At 41.0% G+C, this 21,886-nt stretch overlaps 1 protein-coding gene across 1 annotated transcript in view; it reads right to left on the bottom strand.

The window, feature by feature from the left end:
* Positions 1-337: 337 nt before the first annotated feature.
* The window catches only part of NEK11 (NIMA related kinase 11), a gene marked incomplete at its 5' end in the record, with an annotated part of 94,127 nt that continues 72,578 nt past the window's right edge, over positions 338-21,886 (bottom strand). The window contains 2 exons of the mRNA XM_082499353.1: positions 338-551; positions 19,037-19,133. Of these exons, the coding sequence (XP_082355479.1) occupies positions 347-551; positions 19,037-19,133 (302 nt within the window). The 3' untranslated portion in view covers positions 338-346. The remainder of the gene's footprint in view (positions 552-19,036; positions 19,134-21,886) is intronic.

The raw sequence follows: 21,886 nt of genomic DNA, 5'->3' as shown, positions 1-21,886 counted from the left end.
GCTTTGCCAATGATGCTCTGGTTGCAGGACTGACGCCTGGCCAAGGCCCAGGACACCACCTTTCTTTATGCCCTAAGTGGTCAAAAAGGGATGTTGGTAACGGTGCATCCTCCGCTTCAGTGTCACAAACATTTGTTGTTCTTCCTGCCCCTGTAATCCGCACCATACTTACCCAAATCTCACTGTGGTCTGGAATCTTAAATGGAGTTTACTCACGCGCTTATGTACTATGTTACCTTCAATAGTTTCCTCCAAATACCTCCCGTACTTCCTCGCTGGCCTGAAGGCGGCAGCTCAGCGCCTTCACTCCTCCTTGCTATTTCCAGTCCTGTTACTGACATGTATTTTACAGCTGAAGATGTGCTTCTGCAGCCTGTAGCTGCTCCTCGAAGTACAGAAGCTGATCCACTTCAAAGCAGTCGCTGGCTCGAGGAACCAATTTCTCCAGACGTCTCCTGATCTCCTCCTCACTGGCACTCTGCTGCCTCGCCTGCTTGAGATAGCTGTACACGGCCTCAAACACCTCCGCTCCCAGCTTCCCAATGGCAGATCTAGGGATAAATATTACATAAAGGTCAAGTAAGATAGTTCACATTATATATTAATACAAGCAATAACTAGTACTGATTTTTTTCTAAATGTTGTAGATACCTTTGATTAAAATGATATAATGAGTTACCTTATTCATCTGACAGTACAAGGAACTAAAGTTTCCTGGGGAATTTCTCTATGAGCGTTCGTTATACAAAGAGCCCGGGAGCGAAAACCTGGCCGTAGTAAAGTCATGGGAAGCACAGCCATTGTTGGTGTTACACATCAAGATTCCTTTTCATGCCAAATCTAACATACCATTTTATCTACAGCAAGCCCAGTATACCCACATGTATTATCGCCTCTGGATATCATTACAACCAAAAGGAGCAACCCCAGTCAACCGTGCACCAGTGGCATTTTACGCGAACAAACACATTTCAGGATTCGTTGCTTTATTTTAGCTTCTATCAAATAGCAAGGAAAGCGTTGTGCAAGCTCAGCATGAGCTAACTGACATTTTTTTCTTTTCCTACAGTACTCTCTTTTTATCAGACGGCAGATCTGTAATTCAGTGACAAAGAATACTCTCACAGGATCTTAATGTTGATTTATAAAGACAATCCATTTGCTAACTGCAAGGCAATGAACAGTACTTTTTCTAAAGGCAAACATCTTTAAATTCACGTGTCGCAAACCACAGGTGACAGAAAATTTTCAGCTCAGTGATGGGTTCATAGTATTTTGATGAAAATATTGCAGTAATCTTCCTTCAGCATATCAGAAACTATCTGCCAGGTCTGCACATATCTGCCACAGGAACTGTGTTGTTTTCTTTCTTTTATATGTAAGAGCAGCTGATATTGATCGTCTTTGACTTCAGACTTGCACGTTTCAGGAGTACTGATGCCCTTCACTTAGTCAGAAACTGAGCTGGACTAATTGGGATCACCTTGCGGAAACATCTGCAATTTGCATTAAAAAAAAGTCTTATTTAGCTTAAGTAAAGTTGTGGTAAGCAACCTTTCCTCCCACTAGGATTTTGCTAGGATTTCAAGACTATTTGGGTTTTTGGTTGGTTGGGTGTTTTTTTTTTGGGGGGGGGAGTGGTGGGTGTGTTTGTTTTTTCTTTCTGAAAATCCATCATGGCATGAAGACCTCTTCAATAAACCTCCGCAGCATATCTGAACAAGGTTTCTCTGACAAATCAGTCTTCTGTACTAAAATGAACTAATGGTATCTGAGCTTCTAATGCTCTCACTTATTTCTCAAGCATCTCTCGCACGTTAAAACATTTGATGCCTTAACTCTTTACTTGCTCATAATTCTTTTAGACAAAAACGAGGTGCCAGAAAGTGAACTGTGTAGTATTCAAAAATTTCAGCCTGAATGTCTGTGCTCATGTTCCCTTTCCACCGTGTCTCTGTTCCACACCGCTTTCTACAAAGTTAGACCACAGTAAACTGAGAGAATGACCCCCAGAGTTGTCCCAGGATGGGAACTGCCTCATTTATCACTCCAGCAGTGAGCTGCCTACTACTTATAAAGAATTTGCGTGCCTTTACAGTATTTACTGTCTATATCATCTCTTATGGGGGCTTTGAGCTGCTCCCCACTTCTGCACACAATGTGCTTGCCGGCATGGCCTCAGGCATGACCAGGGCGCATCTTCAGGCATGAGCAGGACACGCGTTCCTGACCGCAGGGCAGTGCCTGCTGCCCACGGGGAGCTGCTGGTGGCCCTGGGCTCATGCTGCCCACAGGCAGGCTCTGGCCAGTGCCCGGGACAGAGGGCGACAGGGAGCTGGGACATGCTCAGCTTCTGGCCACGCTGAGGATCGCCCTTTCTGAGCTGTACAGGAGAAGAGAAAGGGATAGGAGTTGTCTGCTGGGGCCAGCATTAAGGCTTTGCACTTTAATACTTTGCACGTGGCTCAAAGGGAGCACGCACCAGGCTTCCCAAAAGCAGCTTCAATGGTTAAACCTGCACACTGCCTCCCAACAACACACATACTCCAGTTGTACTTTTTTTGCTGATTTTGTACTGATTGTGCTGCGTGTCTAACACCAGGGCAAGGCCAACTGTCCTAACCTGATAGAATAATTCACCTAAAGGGGCAGCTGCTTTTCGTCTATGGTCATCCTGTTATTGCTGAGGAATAACACCGTTATAGCGAGAGTGCAGCCAGTAAAATTTCCACATTATGAAAATTCCTCCATCCTTAGAAAACCGTTGCAAAGAATTTCAGTTTACTGCTTCTTAAACTTCATTTGGTATGAAAACATACGGTTTCCTCAGTAATGCAGAACCACTTTATTGGCGTATAAGAGACTCCTGAAAAACCCTGTTGTTATATATAGTAGGACCTACTGCTGCTAAAAATGGACAATACACCTAACATGGTATTTTCACCTGAAGGATATCCTAGGTGACTGCTCAGATGTCACAAGGAGGAAACACTTCTCCTCACATCCCGCCTGCTCTCTGCTTTTCTGCAGCTCGGTCCTGCCCAGCTGTGATCCCCCCTTCAGCTACACATTACCCCTCCTGCTGGCTCCTGACACAGAGGCGGATCAGGAACCTGGGGCAGAGAAAGCCAAGACCCAGGATCAGAAGCCACAGGGCCAAGCTGGAATCTCTGCAGGTCCAGACCTGACCCAGTCCTGCTTCCCATAACTAGAAACTGCCCTGTTTTTTTTCTACCAATGGTGCTCTTTAGGGAAAACTAAAACTCTTGAAAGTGATTAATTGTCAGACACTGGAAGCCTAGGGATTAGATTAGCACAGAGAGCTAAATAGGGATTTGTTTGGCAGATAATGTACGTTTCTTCACAAAACTTCATCATAAATATCACAGTATTTCTCGCCAACAGTTAAAAATCAATACACGAGAAGCTATTTTTAAATCGCTGCTACTTCATCAATGCCTTTACTAACTCCTCTCTCCCTCTTAGGCAAGCAGGTTTAATTTTTTGGCAGCCCTGTCTATTTAAAGATGAAAAATTAAGCAAACACATATCTCAGGAGTATTGCTTCTGCTAATAAATGTGACCTGCAGACTTGAATCTTTTCAGTTTAGCTTGGCAGAGCATGCAAATCAGCTAATCTGTCTAATAGCTGATACAATAGAATTAGGGGAAAAGTGTTCCTAGGTTGAAAATTAAAGGGTAGGTAACAAAAATTATAACCTGCTTTAACAAAAGAAGACATCAGGCTCTGTTTGGACTTGAGAGGTGCATTAATGTGAGTCTGTTACCACATCATGTATTTTCTGTGACAGAGGCAGAAAGGTGGGACCTAAGACAGTAAATGTCAAACAGACGTTACTGAGTGAAACTATCATCCTGATGGAGGGATGGGGAAGTGGCTTCCTGGAAAGCGAGGTTTGACCTTTATGGCCCCAATCCTGTGCTAGGGGATATTTTTCCATCCCTGTGAAGTCCGACAGAGGCACAATTACAGATTTTGTACTGCCCTTCTGTTTATAGTTATTTCTGTTTCATGTGAAATCTGGGACACCTGCATTTGCAGTTTGAAATGGTTAAAAGCCTTACCTCCAAATGCACTGGGAGAACAAGTGCAGAGTTCCCATTTGGCCACGCTATCTGAATTACTGGCTTTTACTCTCTTTGTGCTATTCTATAGCTCACTCGCCTACAAACTCACTATTTCCCCCCCAGATGTGAGCCATGATCCCTTTCTCAGCCAAGACCACACAAGCAAAGGGGATACCTGACATCTGGGATTTCATTACTCTGACAAGCTTTGTGGGCCAGAACCCCATCCCACACCGCCCTGAATTGTTTTTCACTATGCTGAAATCAAAGGACTTACATCAGTCTCTACCAACCAAGGGTCTGACCCAGGGTGATACACACTAACATGCTTAAATGCGGTATCTCAGATGATTGTTCTTTATTTTGTTTCCCTGTGTTACAAAGGCTTAGATATAGGCAGGGATTCATTGCTGGCATTTGAGCACTCCGTTTCCTAACTTTTCAGCGTCTTGTCTGTGCAATGAAATTTGCAGCTCTGTGGTTGAACCTTATTCTCCCTGTACGCTGCAGACACCCAAAAAAGGCATCCACCCAACGCAACAGCCCACGACAACTGAAGAAAGGCATATCCTAATCCTGACACTTGTCTGGCTTCGGTAAAGTTGGGGATCACCTCTGTCCACCCAGGACTCGCAGCAATTCAACATGACCACATAGGTACCCAGTTGTCCCTTTTTAGCCTGGAGTTCATGCACCCAGAAGAGCTGGAAACCTGGGGGTAGGAGGAGATTCAAACCCACGCCTCCCAGAGCAGTACCATAATCACCTGTCAGACTGGGTGACAGAGGACACTCCTTCACCTTCATTCTTATTTGTATGAAAGCAGACGTATTGGTCCAGAAGAGAATGAGCAATGGTGGAGACTAACTCTGGATAGATTGAGGACCAAGGACAACACTGGAGGTATGTGCAAACATTATTTTTATGAAACAGTCCCTGGATAAAATAGTACGAGTAGTCGTTGAAGTCCTCCCGTCCTTGGGACTGAAATCCAGGTTACCACATTGAAGTGAGTGCCCTCCCTGCAAACTACAAGAGATTCGACAGTGACCCCAACTTCCCTCATTCCTTCTGGCTGCCGACAGCAGTCCCAATGCGCCAGGGCAGAGGAGGCACAGGGCTGGGCACCCCTCTAGCCTGGAGGCACACTCTGACCACCAACCTACTGGCTGGACAGCAGATATTGCCAGTCTCCACATTTTCATCCCTGGAAGCTGTGGTTTGAAATAAAATCCCTCTTGCTGCCAGCTTTTGTGCAACACACAACCCATGCTTAGAGAAAATTAACTGGAACAAGCCCCAAAGGCCATACAGGCAGACAAGATATCTGCTTTGTAGATAATGACGGGGTTTGGGCATGAGGCAGAGACTTGGTTCTGTCAAGGGTAAGGTGCTTCCAAGCGTGTGAAAAGCAGTATGAATATCAGCACAATCATAGGGACTTACTGCTTTGACTCACCGCCACTGTGAGAGGGGAGCTAAACAGGAGCCTCGAGAACCGCAATTTTATACTCAGGGTGGCTAAAAATGTTCCGAGTCATTTAGTGGATCTGGGCCCAAATGAATTTATCAGGCTATCCGGTGATTTGCAGTTGATTTCCTGCGCACCAGTGCAAAATTACTAAAATTTGACAACATAATAATGTTGTGTTCTCAACTGGCTGAGGAAGTTGTAAATCTTTCCCTCGGCGAACAAAGAATTTTCCATTATCCTGTGGGACTTTATTTTGACTATTCTGCTACTAGCTACGTATTAACATTTCCTTTCTGGTCTGGAGATCAATTACAATACACCTACCTTTATGCAGCACTGACAAAAGCCACAAAACAAGATTAATGCTCAAGTTTGTGCTCCTCCGTGGGCGTTAGCAGCTGGGTTAATATCTCTCAACAGCTTGTCATTGCCTGCCTTGAAGGATAACTATGACACAAATCAGCAGCTAAGGAGGTTTTCAGCTTCTCACTTTCAAATGTCATTCAGCATGATAGCGACTATCATTTAAAACCATTCTGCTCTCCCTCATCCACCCCCCAAAGGAAGCGGCACTTTTTGCTCGCCAACACAGGGTTTTCACTAGTTCCTCCAGGGAGCTGCGGGGTGGTCCGTGCTCGGGAGCAAGGAGAGGCTCTGCAGCTGCCAAGTCACCACACTCTGCACAAGTCACTACTGAGCACACCAGAATGATACCACGAAAGTCCCTCTGGATCAGGCATCTCACCGCTGCCATTGCAGACAACCAACACACGGCTCCTAAGCCAACCACGGAAAATTCAGTTATTTCAACATACTGATGTCATTCAATGTAAACCTTGAAAAAGAAGCTTTCTGCACATGGAATATCCATTCCAGTGGGCATTTATTTCATAGAATCATAGAATGGTTTAGGTTGGAAAGGACCTTGAAGATCATCAAGTTCCAACCCCCCTGCCATAGGCAGGGACACCTCCCACTAGACCAGGTTGCTCAAAGCCCCATCCAACCTGGCCTTGGACACATCCAGAGATGGGGCATCCACAGCTTCTGTGGTCAACCTGTTCCGGTGACTTATCCTTTTGGATGCAGCCAGGTCGTCTGCATCCTACACCGACAAGCATATTGTAAAGTAGGAGGCATATCTGTCGCAAGTAGGGCTTGTGGGGCATAAAAGCAAGTGCAGGGATCTTTGAAAGAATAATTTTAGCAGCTTTCACTAAATTCTGTTCTCTGTAACTCAAGGGTATCCCTATGGAGTACAGCAGTATTACTTAAGATTCCCATCAATACATCCAACTTTGATTTGTCCCTGAACATGCTATTTCTAAGCATTTGTTTATTAAGCTTATATTTCTCTTTAAAACAGAGTACAATCCAGCCACTTTTCAGCTAACATGAATCTTGGTGAAAAAGATTGTTACATTTATCTCCTGAAATGACTCTGCAAAAGAATCAGGAAATTACATATCTTTGATCTCATACAAAATATTGTTTTCTAACTGTACCAGAAAATCTTAGAATATCTGCTACAGAATCTCATGGTTCAGTAAACAAACAGGTTTATCTCACTTACAACACAAAAGGTCCCCTTCCTCTCCAGTTATCTTCCTGTCATTTGGTATGTTGGCATTACTGACTATGAATGATTAAAACTTTTCTGAAACTTGAAAGAAAGTGCTCTGGGTTCAAAACTACATTTGCAGCAAAGCTTGTCTGCTGCTCTATAAAGACCCTTTGATATCTGCTAGGAGAACTGCATTATAAGTTCCATGATTATTTTTTTTTTTTTAGGAACTTACTGCTAAAGGTAGGGCAATACCTTTCTAGTTCTGACAGCTGTTCAATCTTGGGAATGTGAAAAGCATGGTGAAGTCTAAGAAAAGGGCTTATTTAATAAAAAAAAAAAAAAGGAAATTGAAAGAAGTATTATAAAAAAGCTAGTAAAAGAAAATCTGAATTGTTAATATTAGCCCCTACCTTCACCTTCAAGCCTCAGTGGACTTTGACTTTCATCATATTACTGCTGAATAAAAATTTCTTCACTTGAAGACACAATGATAATTTTCATAATTCATCCTTAATTACTTCATAATTCCTGAATTAAAGCACCTTAATTTGATTGCAAACAAAACTCTCTGATGTCCTACTTCAAAGACTGGCAAAAATCTAAAGCATATTTAGGACATATTTTCCCATGAGCTAAGCAGAATCTTATTATTAAAAGCTGTAGACACACAGCTGAAGAAATACCAACAATAATATTCTCCATGCATCTCATTTTCTGAGATAAATGAATTTGTAAAATAGTAATTGAAGCTGACATCTGCTCTTGGAAGAAGCATGAATTAGAATTTAGAGCTGCTAGTTGAATTCCAGCTACTACTACTTATTTAGAATATAGTTTGTCATAAGAGGAGGCATTTTTTTTTCCCAGAAAAAAAAAAAAATGTCACAACAAAATACGGTCATTTAAATGAAACCCGAATATTGCAATTTTAAAGTCTTCCTATATTAACAAATTTACTGCCGATACTAAAAATGAGAAAGGAAACAAGTTTGCTTATGTAGAGCTATTCTTCAGGTGGTAAGACAAGTGAAAACGATACTGTTTAGGGCCCATGAAGAATTATCCGAAACACACTTCCCTGGGCTGCAGGCTCTTTATACACAGTCTGAGATTTCCTAACCTCGGTAAAATTATTTTAAACAGCATCCTGGTTTTAACAGTGTTGTGGCATACAGAGGGTCTTTGAAAAGTCATCAGTTTAACTCATTCAGCATCAGTGATCGAGATCGAGCAAAAATTCAAGGCACATTTGACACATAGCTGATGCCATCTACTTTGTTGATCAATGCTTTTGTTTCAGACAGATGTGTCTGAAGAGCAGGCAACACGCTGCTGCTTCTTGAATGTGGGCATGCAAGGATACAGTAGGTATCTCTGAAAAGTCAATAATTATATACAGTTGTCGTAACAGTTTAAGAGTATGAATATAACTGCAATCTCTTGTTCAGCTGTGTGGTAATTCAGAGTTAATGCTGATTTCCTTTCAATGGTTTGAATCTGGGGAAAGGGACTCTCTCCTGGTTTAGGGTTTCACACCAAAATGACGGTTATAAAACTAACAATTTGCCCATCAGAGAAAGGAAAATATTCAGGCTTATGCATTTCAATGAAACAATCATAATATTACATATTACTACATATATATTTTTGGTCAACCTGAGCACTGTCTTTAGCCACATTGTATTAAATGTTAATACTGGATGTAAACCAATGCATCTCTGCGTTACCAATAAGCCAGTCCCATCAAAAGGCTGTCAATGTGTCAAGCGTGTCAGTGGAGAGATTAATGTAATCATCTGGTACGGAGCTGAACAATTCTTGACAGAAATATCACAATCCCCACAGTAATTTACTAACAAAACCTTCAGCTGCACCGTACAGCAACAGGAGGAGATGAAGCAGCACTCAAGTGCTGAACTATGCTAAATAACCATACGAGGTTATCATAAAAGTAGTAATACTTTTAAGTAGTCCAATTAAAAAGATATTTTAAGTTAAAAATAAAAACAACTGCTGTGGATCCTGAGATGCCCAGTTATGACAAGTATATATGCATCTATATATAAAATATATAAATTAACATAGATTAACATAAATTAACCCATCAAATATATATATTAACATAGGCATAAAAACCTCTTTGTGTAAAGTTTTTGTACATCAAACATGTGGGCTTAGTTCACACCTATATCCACTGGAAGGGGCCTGAAGGTCGGTGGATAAAGTCCACAACTTCTTTCAGGTCCCTTTCCACATCTGTAGCTCTGGAAAGTGTTCACAGCACAAAACAGGATTAAGACCAATTCACGTTCTGGCAGAGCCACACAATGACTACACCATACAGCAGAGGAAGAAAGAAAAGCAATTTCCACTTATGGACAGTAGATCTATGATTTTCAGAAAGGCCCAGAAAGGTTTACGCATTCAGTTTCTTCTGGCTCTTCATCAAAACAAGACAAGATTGACAGAGCTATTTAGGCATTTGAAGTGGCAGATAAGAGGTCTAGTCCTTTTATTTTTTTCCCAAAGAATAAACATTTAATACCTAAACACTTTTCAAAATAAGACTGGTCATTCCTCTATCTCAAATCTCTTGGAAAAACAAATAATACTACATCTAGCTGCCTGAAAATATGGCACGTAAAAGACTAATGAAGATTGCTATTAACGTTCACAGAAACATAACAAGCAGAATATAGTATAAACAATTTGTTTCAGCTAGTAGATTCACAGAGATAAAACCCAAGCTTGCTTTGAAACATGACCGAAACAGAAGAATTACCATTAAGCTAAAGTGTACTTTTGCAATACTCAGTCCTCTTCAGTACCAAAATTATTTTTCTGCAGGAAAAAGTTAATGGAAATACATGTCTAAGGTGTTACCTTAAACTAAGAGCAAGGTTAGGCCTTACAAGTACTAGTATCCTCTGGTTTTGTCCCAGCCTTTGGCCATGTCTGGTTAATGTAAACAGTACGTGTACTACTGTAAACATTGTTTGGTATCTCCAAACTCCGAAGCCCAACAACTCGTGAAAACAAGCTGCTCAGCAATGAGGTTCACTGCAGAAGGAGACAGACCTGCCACAGAGCCACCCCTGATGATGCTGCACCCTCAGAAGTGGTGGCTTCTCCCTTTGGAACGGTGGCAAACGCGGTGCTTTTGGTCTGCTAACCTCTCCCTCATGCAAGATAGTTTGCATGTTGCCCAGGTCTCTGGCGTTTTACCTCATGGGTACTTTTTGTGGTACCAGCTCTGGATTGCTGACCTCCCTCCACATGGGCAACACGAGATGTATACCTTAATGACTTACGTATACAAAAAGAAAGAAATCACTATGTGATGATGGAGAAATAATTTGGTGAAGGAAAGAAGGAAAAGGACACATTTTCCTTACAGATAAGTACAGTATTAGAGTAGGAAGCGGATGAAGACAAAAGCAATAGAGGAAACAGTAAACATCAATAGCCCTGGCAAGGGTTTGGTCAATGCCCTTTGCATATTCCCTACCTATATTTCTCCCAAGTGCCTCTGTAAACTTCCCAAGGTTCCCATGCTGCATCTAGTAAACACCGTCAAGACTCTTCAAGTGGTCCTGTATTGAGAACAGACTATATAATTAATGCCATGTGAAAGCATTCTCATATTTGCAAACTATTGACAAAATCAAGGCACTAGAAAACTGAACAGCTCAATCTCTGTATTATGTATGCACAGCACGAGAAACTAGGGAAATCATGCTTTTTGTGCAAAACAAAAAGATGTATTAGTCTAATTCTCCTAATGTTTTGAGTGTTTGGGGCTACTTGACATTTTAAAATGAGCGAGTCTATACTTACAATTTTATGTGTTTTTTTTACTGGATAAAAATTCTCTCTAGTGCTAAAGCAATTATGACACTACCGTCCACTTTAAAACAAAATCCTTAAACATTCAGGATAACAGAATGGCTCGTGGATCTATGACATGCAGCTCACTAGAGAAGTTGAAAAAGTCTGAGTTTTGTTTATGTATCTAAATTCACAAGATCTTACACTTTAAAGGTTGCACCTGAGGTTTAAGTAACATGCAAAATGAGCACCAGGATGAGCATCCCCAAAAAATACATCAACGTTTAATCATGCCCTTTTGTACATTAGCTAATAGATACACTCACTCTAGCTCCTGAGTTTGTTCACTTAGAAGTGCTGAAATGATGGCAGTGGCAGGTGACATGCTCCTCCCATCCCCAGATGCAGGATGGAGAGAACTATGAGCTTCTCAAAGAAAAATCTATGACTTGCAAGAAATACAAGTACAGGAAAAAGCAAAGCAAATGGTCATCCAGCCTAATTTTATACACTTACCTTAGTTGGCTACCACCTTTGGCACCAGCATGAGAGAAACAAAACTCTTACAGGTATATTCGGAATAGGAGCCTAAAACATACGCTCCAAACCGTCCTGTGCATTTCCACAAAGAGGGCCCAGAGAAGTTCATAGGCATCTAGGAAAGGTTGCTAGAATTGGGCTGTGTGAATATCCTCCTGTACGACTACTCCATTCAATGTCTGATTAAGCCAGGTGGTTGAATATTTGCATAACCTTAGGTATTTGTATTGTCTTTCTGAAGACAACAGACCACTTGTGTTTAACATGAATATGCTGAAGTACTTTGCTGAACTGGGGCCTTAATCTTTGGTACTTTTACTAGGACAACAAATTAAGGAACTAAACATCAATATTTGTCGCCAGTTTTACACTGAGACACAGCAAATAAACTAGTATTGATTCAGTTTAGGTTACATAGCTGGGGGCTTCATACTGGAGACTACTTCAGAGAAGCCAACACATGTTCTATATTGCCGACTGGTTGAAAATCCAAGAACATCCGGATTAGTGACCTGGGATTTTAATATGTAATTCCATTTTCCATAATCATCAGGCTAGAGCAATATATACACACTATCTTTAAAAGCAAATAAAAAAAGTTGGTAGAACATACTGTTCTTGCCAAATACCTTTCAGTAGCAGCTGTTCAATTCCTACCTTGCTTGTAGCTGGCAGGGCAGCACATTAAGGCCTCTATAATCAGCACACCCCCTTCTAACAATTAAATTATGGCTCACTTGCAACTTTCGCTAAGCTCAGATGTATTGGCACTTGTTGTGAAGAATCACAGAGGCCCTAAAGCTGAACAACCACTAAAATTGAAGGCCAACAGCTGTAATACTCTGGGGACATGTTATGAATGCTCTTGACCGTTTTAAAGATGTCATCATTTCCAACTCAAACACCCAGAACTTCTTTTCCATTACAGCAGGGAAACAGATTCAACATGCAAGCATGAAACCTGAGGTTTGTTAATTCGGTTGCCGTTGCTTTCTGTGTGACTCTGCGTGTCTTAGGCAGAAAAGAAGCCTCTAGTAATGAACCATTTCTGGAGAAAATTGGATCTTACCAAGTATTTTGGTTTATTTCTTGTGTGAAAGCTAGGCAAGATCTGAATCAATAAAACACATTTTCCAAGATTCACACCTCTCCCCACCTACCACTCCAATCCTGAAGATGTAATTTGATGCATCTGGATACCAGGGATCACTCTGTTCCTGATGTAAGGATGAAGTGCTATGTGTATGCAGTCTGAACAGGAACGAGGATAGTACTCTAGAGGAGTCCTGAAGATTAGGACACCACCAGGAATTGAGCAGTAGCTGTCAAACTATCATCAGGAAGATATTTACAGGATAACCATCTCCAGGGTGCCTCGGCCCTTCTGGGAGTGGAACTTTGCCTCTTTGGGTGCTCTGAGATTTCACCTAGTTTTCCCTTCCTGGATGATACCAGTCCAAAGCATTTAGCTGAGGAAGGCAGAGACAGAGGGCCAAGACAACAAGATAAGCAGCCAACTCTTGCTGTGGAAAGGGGAACAGCATAGACAATGGGAAGAAGGTGAATGAAAACCCACAGAAAATGACCATCAGGTCCAGCTTCAGCCTTGGGGGGAGGCTACTACATCTGCTGCAGAGGACTCCTACATTCCTGGGCTGTAGCCACTGCCTCATTCACCTTTGTTTCTTAGGCAGGAAGAGCCCAGGATTCACCCATTCTCACTTTTTCTCTCAGTTCTTGCCTTGGGACAGCAACAGCTCACAAATCAGGAGCATTCGGTCACTTGTCCCTGACAGGAGCCAAGAACCAAGTTCCCAGCTTGGTCATGTAAAGGCAGGTTCAACTCCCCCACTGTTGCCTGTTAGTTTTACCGTACTCTCATTTTACTTGCTTGTAAAGCAAACAGCAAAACCAAAATACTTCAGACCTTCAAATCTAGGTCTGGAAGGTAAGCATGCAATTATCTTGAAACAGATTAACAGTAAAAGCAAGAGAAGCTCACGGGATAAGAAGTTAATGTGTTTCTGTAGTGAGCTCATTTGGCCTTAAACAATTAAGAGATGGAGGCTGGCCTCCATCTAATCCTGATCCATCCTAATAATGGATATATAAGTAATATTTTGCCTTAGCCCATGACAAGCAAAAAGCTACAGGTATGCTGTAAGATGTCTTGGGATCACCAGACAGAAGTTATTACCAGAAAATGGAGTGTTGAACAGAACAACTGTGGCGTGTGTTAAGAGGAAATTTCCTGCTCAAAAACATTCCAGGATCAATACTCTCAAGAATAATACCCTCTATTCATCGGCAAAAAAACAGCCATAGCTCAGACAGTGTCAATAAAATTCCTTACCAAATATGTCTTTTGTCTGTGAGAAGACGTCTTATTCCTCTTGCATGTTTACTTCATGACACCTTCAACATGACAGTCAATGGCAATTAGAAGGTCACTGATAATTTTTTTATGCTTTTCTATATTTGTTACTTTTGTCTTCACCTAAAGCTGCCCTCAATCATGTCAATAACAAGACCAGTTTCAGGAGACTCAGCTGGCCCTTACGAAGGTCCACCTAGCATCTAATAAAACACTAAATCAGATAATCAGTTTCTTTACCACAGCAGTTCAAAAATGTGCAGAAATAAATGTACAAAAAGTGTTGTATGGTTCAGGCATTTTTAGGACTACTTATCTTAAAGAATATCCAATGCATATTCAATGACCTTTCTTTCTGAATTTTTAAGATAAACGATACATTTGATGCCAATGTCACAAGCACAGGAAGCATATATGCATCCTGCTCATGAGTCTAAACTCATAGCGTTATGAGCATTCACAGGAACAGAATAAAAATATCACCAAATGCCTTTTCTCCATGACTTCTGAAAGATGGCTTTACTTACGCTCAGCAGGTGATGATGAAGTCTTTTGCCTGATCGTGGTATGCTGCTGTGTGTGAGACTTCAGGGACTGACTAAGAGGTGCTTACTGCTGTGCTAAAGGATTTTAATTTACTTAAAATCCGGGGCATAAAAGCCTTTTCCTTTTACTGACATACATTTTATTGAATTCTAAGCTGCATATTAAAGTTCATGGCTATTAAAATGACTCATTCTATATATTCATGTATACCTCCACAAAGGAGCACAAAACACTCTGTAGTAAGTTTTTTTTCTTCATTTCCTGCGTTTTTATTTCTCTTCATATTTTCAGGAAAGAGAGAAGATATACATTCTGTTCCGTAGCTGTTCCACTATTCAAAAACTAGCCTTACTCTGTAAAACACGAACCGTGATTTTACAAAGTCAAGAAACAAATTTTGACTACAGTACTCACTGGACACCTGGGATATGAATACTACATGATATAGGGAAATACAATTGTGAATATAACCAACTGCACCAAACACCCTAATAAGGCTTGTTCTTTTCCACAGATTTCTGCACACACTTGTCTTATTTCTCATTTTGGACCATGAAACCCTGCACAGACTTGAGATGCCAAGCATGCATCATAAGACTTTCCACAGGCTTCTGTGCTTCTTCCAGGCCCTTCATTATGGTCAAATTGTGGCTGAGGTGGTCAAAAACTTGGAAAGAAGGGCCTCACGACAAGATAGAATAAGCTGAAAAGAAGCGGAAAACCTTTTTCAGCTAGAGATCTAAACAAGTTTGGTCTGCCTCTTTTAATGCAGATTTTGATCTCTTTAGCCTCTCGCAAGCTATCAGTGCTGTTAGTCCAATCTGAAGAAAGCCTTGGGTTTGTCTACCAAATTTGTCAGAAGCTGGCAGATAACAAGCTAGTGTTTGCTACATGACTCTTCTAAAGCCTTTCCTTAGGGACAAAGCCAGTCTTTCCGGCAATGCATACTCCCAGAGCTTCTGACATCTTGTAAAGAAGACTGTGACAAGCTGTATGGACCTCAGGGGGAAAAAAAGGAAAAGGTGGTATAACAATTTGATCCGATGGTGAAAAAAAAGCTTTGGCTTAAGGAGTGGTTTCTGAAGAACAGCGTGGTTCTCTTCTAAGACCCATAGTTGGAAAGTCTCTATAGGAGAGCATTGGTGGAACGGACATTAGTTTTTCCTCATGGATCTCTCTAGTGAATGTAATTTAGCTCTGGACAGCATGTGAGAGTCGAACTTCTCAGACTGAGGCATGCACCAAGTTACCCAGTACCATGGATGGGAACCACCATGAGAATGAGATTGTAGCCATGACAGAAAATATCAAGAAATGGCTCCACCTTTTTCCTGCATCTAACATGATTCCTCAGCCTAAAATCCCAATAGGCAAGACTGGGAAGGAGCATAACGAGAAAAAGCTCAGATAACCTTTGAGGGAGTTAGAAGACCCCAATATTGAAATGCTTAGTACTGAAGTAGAAGTTTTTGCAGAGAGAATGAACCCCACTTGAAAGGTAAAGTAAAATCTCTGCTGCCACAGGCTTTGTAATGAATACTGATACCAAGTATAACAAACTAGAAATTGTTGTCACTGGAGTAGGCGATTTTATCATGACTTTTACTGAGAGGACAGCAATTCAAAAGGCTGGAACAGAGTGCAATGGGAATTGGAAAGAAGATGTCAGAGAAAATATTCAAGGTCTGTAGTGAAGGAAGCTAGTGACTGAATCATAAACACTATCAGGCTGCCTGTAGATTAAGCCCTGAGCCTTTTCTTTTACTTAAAATAGGAGGAGACAAAGGACTCCTGCTTACCATATTCAAGAACATCCATGGCTTCCTTCTACATTCCTGTACGGATTTTAGCACAACTTCCCTTTCACATGAAAGGTATAGGTATAAAGCTGTGCACAAGAGTACAGTAGAGGGTACCTAAATTGGCACCTCAATAAACAGCAAGTCTCTCAAAGAACGCATTCAGTGCAGCACACTGCGATGACTCAAGCAATGAGCACATCACATCTTGTCAAGTAAATGTCCTGCTGCAGTTATTTGCAAGCCCATATCATTCACATGACAATTAAAAATGGCCAAAAGGCCCTTTTGCTGTCAGACTCCATGTTGTTTTACATGAATCTACCATTTTTTCAGAACCAATGAGTTTCTTTCATTAATGTTACTTGTAATGTGTAGACACAACGCTGAGCAATTTGTGACATAAAAGAGTCTCCCTCATCAGAATCTATTGTTGTTAGCATCTGAAAACAGCACCGATCTCAAACCTTCGTCCTTCTGTTCCTACAGTGACTTGCCACCTACACAAATTCCACTGCACTTCCACATTGTCTCTTCTTTTTTCTTTCCTCGTAAGAACTCCAGCTACTCAGTTTCTTTAAGAGAAAAAAAACACATTCTCTCTTTCATTAGAAGCTGTCAACTGGAAGACCCCACCATAACTCCGTGGCTTCCTGAGTAAAACTGAATAGCACAAGTCTAAATTCTAGTTGCCTTGCCCTTGCCTAAGCAGTACTGCTGTGTGGATGAAGTACAATATGTTACGTGAAGTTTGCTGAGGAATGAGTAGAGCAGCTGAGGCCTCATGCATCATTCTGCAGCCAGATGTACTTCCTTCTCGCCACTGAAAACTCCCCCACTGTGATCCGTGCGCAAACTGGCCATGTGTAAGACTTTGCAGGGATCTCCTCGTGTACCAGCTGGGTATGGTGTTGACTCAATTGTTTCTTAACACTTAACTTCCAAGGAACTAACATACACACTCACCTTTACATATACAGAAAATGACAAGGTCATAGTATGTTTGAGGAAATATTTTGATAGACTTCTTTAACATAGCTATTACAGTGCACAAAAGGAGATCTGTACCTTTATTTACCCCCAAAACCCCAAACAAACCCCAAAGGTACCCCCCGCCCCCCCCAATTTGTTCTCTTAATCAGTGTAACCTGAAGATCATTCATGGGTATGGTCTGCTGGAAGTTCTCAAGATGCAGATTAGGTGGGTCTTTTGGCCTACATACCCAGCTCACTGTTCTCATTCAGGAATGAAATGACTAGGAAAGTGTTCCAAAACCAGGAAGTCTAATGCATTACATGTGAATTACTGCAGTTAATCAGGCTTTTCATTAGCATATGGCTAGTTTATAAACTATTCTGAAACGTGACGTTTCCAAAGGATCATATTCCAAATTTTTCAGCATTTAACAACCACTATGTGCTTATCCTATCAGAACCAACAAACTGTGAAAACCATGAAACAGCACTGGAAAAACAGAATTTGAAAGAAGCAAGTGATTTAATTGTACCTCAGCCCTAAAGACAATGACCGTGAAGTTCAAATAGTTAAGGTTTATCCTGTAACCATGAGAACGCAAGGTGAAGGCTGTAAAACTAGTGAGAATTTTGAATAAACAACCTCATCTTCCAACTAGTCGGGACAACATGACGCATTTTTTTTATTTTTATAAGGACTTTCCATGAAAAGGGAATGGAAAGCAATTAGAGTGGCAGGCTGTGAGACCTGCTGACTGGTTGCACAATAAAGGTTATGCCATTAAGTGAAACCCTAGGAGCTGCTGCATCTTGAAATATCATAAAACTGAACAACTTCTGTCTGGAGTAAATCTGACTGGTATTTCCCTTGAATACATGGTGCATTTGGCACTGTAATCTATTTTAAAGAGTGATTGGCATCAATGCTGTTGTGGTTGCGTTCATTTTCTTTAGAAGATTCACTTAACTACTAGTATTAACAGTTTGAACTTATTTGTATTCTGATAACATCCACCATATTGTTGGCACTGTCCACCCACACAAGAGAAAACTGACCTTTTTTAAAGAGTTTACAATCTGAGACTGGTGGAATGTTGCAACACTGCAAAGAAAATTTGAGTTCAGAAACAATACATAGCATTGTGATTATCAGATCAGTACCTACATTAGGGTACAATAAATCTTGGAAGGCCAGAAATTAATGAATCAAGATAAAAGTTCAAGAAACATTAACCAGTACATTCTAGAAAGGAAGAACAGATCTTTGTTTTATTAAGACACTGAAATCTTGATTAATAAAGCTGGGGTTTCAGTGATGCTGAAAGCAATTAGACAATGAGTTTCAAAGGGAGTTGCACATGTAAATTCCTCTGTCTTATTTGAAAATCCCAGTCAACAGCAGCAATCATATTTGGTTTAAATTATCATACCGTCATGGGAAACAAATCCATTAGTCTTTCGTTCCAGGCAAGAATGAAGTGTGGGTGAGGAAGCAAACATGGTGGGAACATGGATGTCTGCAGGTGATTTATGTGCGTGTGCTGAGCTAATAAAGAAAGTGAAGTTCAGAATGACACAGATAGCAGTGAAGGCAAACTAGATGCTGGAAGGATGACAGTGATTGTGCAGATTATGAGAAAACAATCAGAAGTGACAGTCAAACTTCATCCTCTGGAGGCAAGCAGGCATCCAGTCTGTAAAGAATACCTTACCATCCACTTTTTTTTGCTGAAGGGATTTTTTGGGGTGGGGAAACAACACATGGTTTTCTTTGCTGTTATCTGCAGTTTTCCAAATCCATCATATTCCTCTGAGTATCGGTAACATATAAATATGCTACTTACTCCCTCATGCGTTTCAGTTTGGTCTCTGCCATAGTGCTGTTGAGAGCTCTGAATCCCTGGGGTGCCCCTGGAGACACTCCGGTGACAGTCCCCGAGCCTATAAATCAATGCACAGACACATAACCTTACTCACCTTCATTCCCTGAGCTCTATCGCAGAGTCAAGGGCAGTCAGAAAGAGGAAGACCTTGTTTCTCACAAGGTAGTGCCACATTAATTAAAGATGAATTAGATTATTAGATGCACATTAAGGGCAACTCCTTTCTGAGGCACAAGTAGATTTATAGCTTAAAGGCACCAGAATTGTAACAACAATTTTCTGGCTGTGTAGCGTACAGGGAATGAAATTACAACAGAAAGAACAGTCACTCGAGGAAGTGCTAAGACAGATAAATATTCAACAAAATGAAATTTGCTTAGACAATATGTATTTTCCTCCATTGCTGTTGCACTTATTTATATAAGAGCAAGAACCTTCTTCCTAACAGGCAAGTCTCTCCTTTAGCTTGATTGTTACTGTAAACTGAAAGTATTTAACTTATTACATCACCTTCCCCTTCATTCTTTTTCTGTATGCATATATATACAAAACATACCTTTATATGTAAATGCATATATATATATGTGAGAAATATACATAAGCATATACTCCTCATCCCTGGAGGTGTTTAAGGTCAGGTTGGATGGGGCTTTGAGCAACACGGTCTAGTGGAAGGTGTCACTGCCCATGGCAGGGGGGTTGGAACTAGATGATCTTTAATGCGCCTTCCAACCCTAACCATTCTATGATTCTATGATTTATTTATTGCCCCTACTGCTCCAAATGGAAGACGATTCTGAAGCCTCTCTGTGAGCTGGTGGCTAAAATCTTGCCTCCAATTTCCCAATGAAACTTCTTTATTAGCCAGTTCATGCTCATTTTTCTCCTTCATCAGTCCTTTTCTTTGGCTTACTCAGTTCTTCCCTTCCCTTTTGCATAATCCTTTCATTTATTTATAATTGGAAAAATAGATCCTAGTTCAGCTTTCAATTTGCTATGCTAAACAAAGCAGCTATTTTGGTTTCTTCTTGCAAAACATTTGGCATTAGGATTTCACTTCCCAAAAGAGAAGAATATGAATCATGGTGGATATCCTGTGCAAATGTGCAGGCTGTGGCACACAGCACCCAAGTTCTGAACAGACACGGGAGGGCTCTGCATAGGTTATGAACAAGCCAAAAGCCACACAAACGCATTAACACAATGCCCTGTCTAAATGAACACAATCTCCCCTCCCAGGTGTTTTTATCTTGGACTCGGGGTTTAGTTTGGATTGTGTTAACATTGATCACATGCAGCCATAGGGAGCTTGCAGCTACCTTCCCGCTATGAGCAGCATAGACACCCCCAGAGAGTACTGAACGCTTCCCTGGAAAGCATAATCATGGCTCTCCCAGGAGTTAAGCTCCTATGTCTTACATGATTCTAGATTGTGATCACATAAGGTTGAACACTGAGATTAAAAGTTTCTATCATGTGGGATCCTACTGAATCACTCACGGTGTCTGCTGGATCCAGAGCTTTGCTGGAATCAGAAGATATGAAGCAGGCATGGAGAGAGACCACAGAAGAAATGGATTCCTGACTCTGTTATCTGGCTACAGACAAAAGATTTGACTTTTAAAAACATTTTCCTAAGTTCTCTTTACACCTAATGGCTAACCGTTGTCTGGTGTCTACGTATTACAACTGAGGTACAGTTAATGTAGTTTAAAGGATGAAAAATGAGAAGCTCTGTTCTTACTAGCAACCAATAACTTCACCCATTGATGGAAAAAACATTTCCTGATCATTTACTGTAATACTACACATGCATATCCATACATTTTTGCACGGGGTCTGCAAGCATTCGATTACTTTAGCAGCACTGGAAAATTCAGCTGTCCTCAGGGTGGCCCTGAGGAAACCACAGGTGCTGTGCAAAGCAATGCTCATGACTTACTGGGTGGCATGCTCCTTTTGGAGTTGGCATAGAATTAAGGTCCAGATGTGGGACTTTGGGACTTTGAAAGCAATAAAAAACTGATGCCCCAAGCACCTATGGTCTAAGGAAAATATAATCTTTGCATTCTCTCAAGGAAGAGTACATTTAACCACAGGCCTAAGCTGAATTCTGGTATTACTACTATTAGAGCATACATCACTGCAGTAAGAGCTCAGCATACTCTTTCTCTTAGTGGGTTCAATCTATTTATTGCTACAATATCTCGTTCTGCTCTGACATTTCATTATTAAAGACATCCTTCTTGTTTTTTCCTGGGATTGCAGGCTAAATAATTTGTACTTTGTCTACTCTCCACATTGGCAGTTGGCCAAGCAAAACTTACTCTCTACACTCAAGCTAGTATCTATCTTCCTCTCCATTTAATATGATTTTCTGGGTACTATGAGACAGCTGCAAGGACTACAGATTGTAGGATGCTGCAAAGGTGTGGTTAGTCATAAAAAAATGAGTTCTCAGTGAAAACTGCTGAGAGCTTTTCACGTTGTTGCTACAGGCCTCAAAAATTTTTCCTGGGGTGATTTATAACCCACACCAGCTTCTATATCAGAGCTATTTTCTTAGAAGAACTTGTTTAATAATAAGTTTTGCACCCAGCTTTGAGCAGCTTACCTACCCATACATCAACACAGAACAAGGAACTATGCTTCTTCAAAGAGTGGCCAGATAACTATTTGCATTTTTTATGCAATATATCATTCTTGGTTCATTAAACCAAATCAAATGAATCCACAAAAGCACTGACTTTTCAAAACCAGGTATTGTGCCTTTCTAAACGTATTTCAAAGACGAATACCCTCCCAGTGTCT

Source organism: Vanellus vanellus (assembly GCF_965231255.1).
Source record: "Vanellus vanellus genome assembly, chromosome: 2".
Taxonomy (NCBI): domain Eukaryota; kingdom Metazoa; phylum Chordata; class Aves; order Charadriiformes; family Charadriidae; genus Vanellus; species Vanellus vanellus.
Note: the sequence above shows the minus strand (reverse complement) of the source record. Positions and strands in the feature narration are given on the sequence as shown.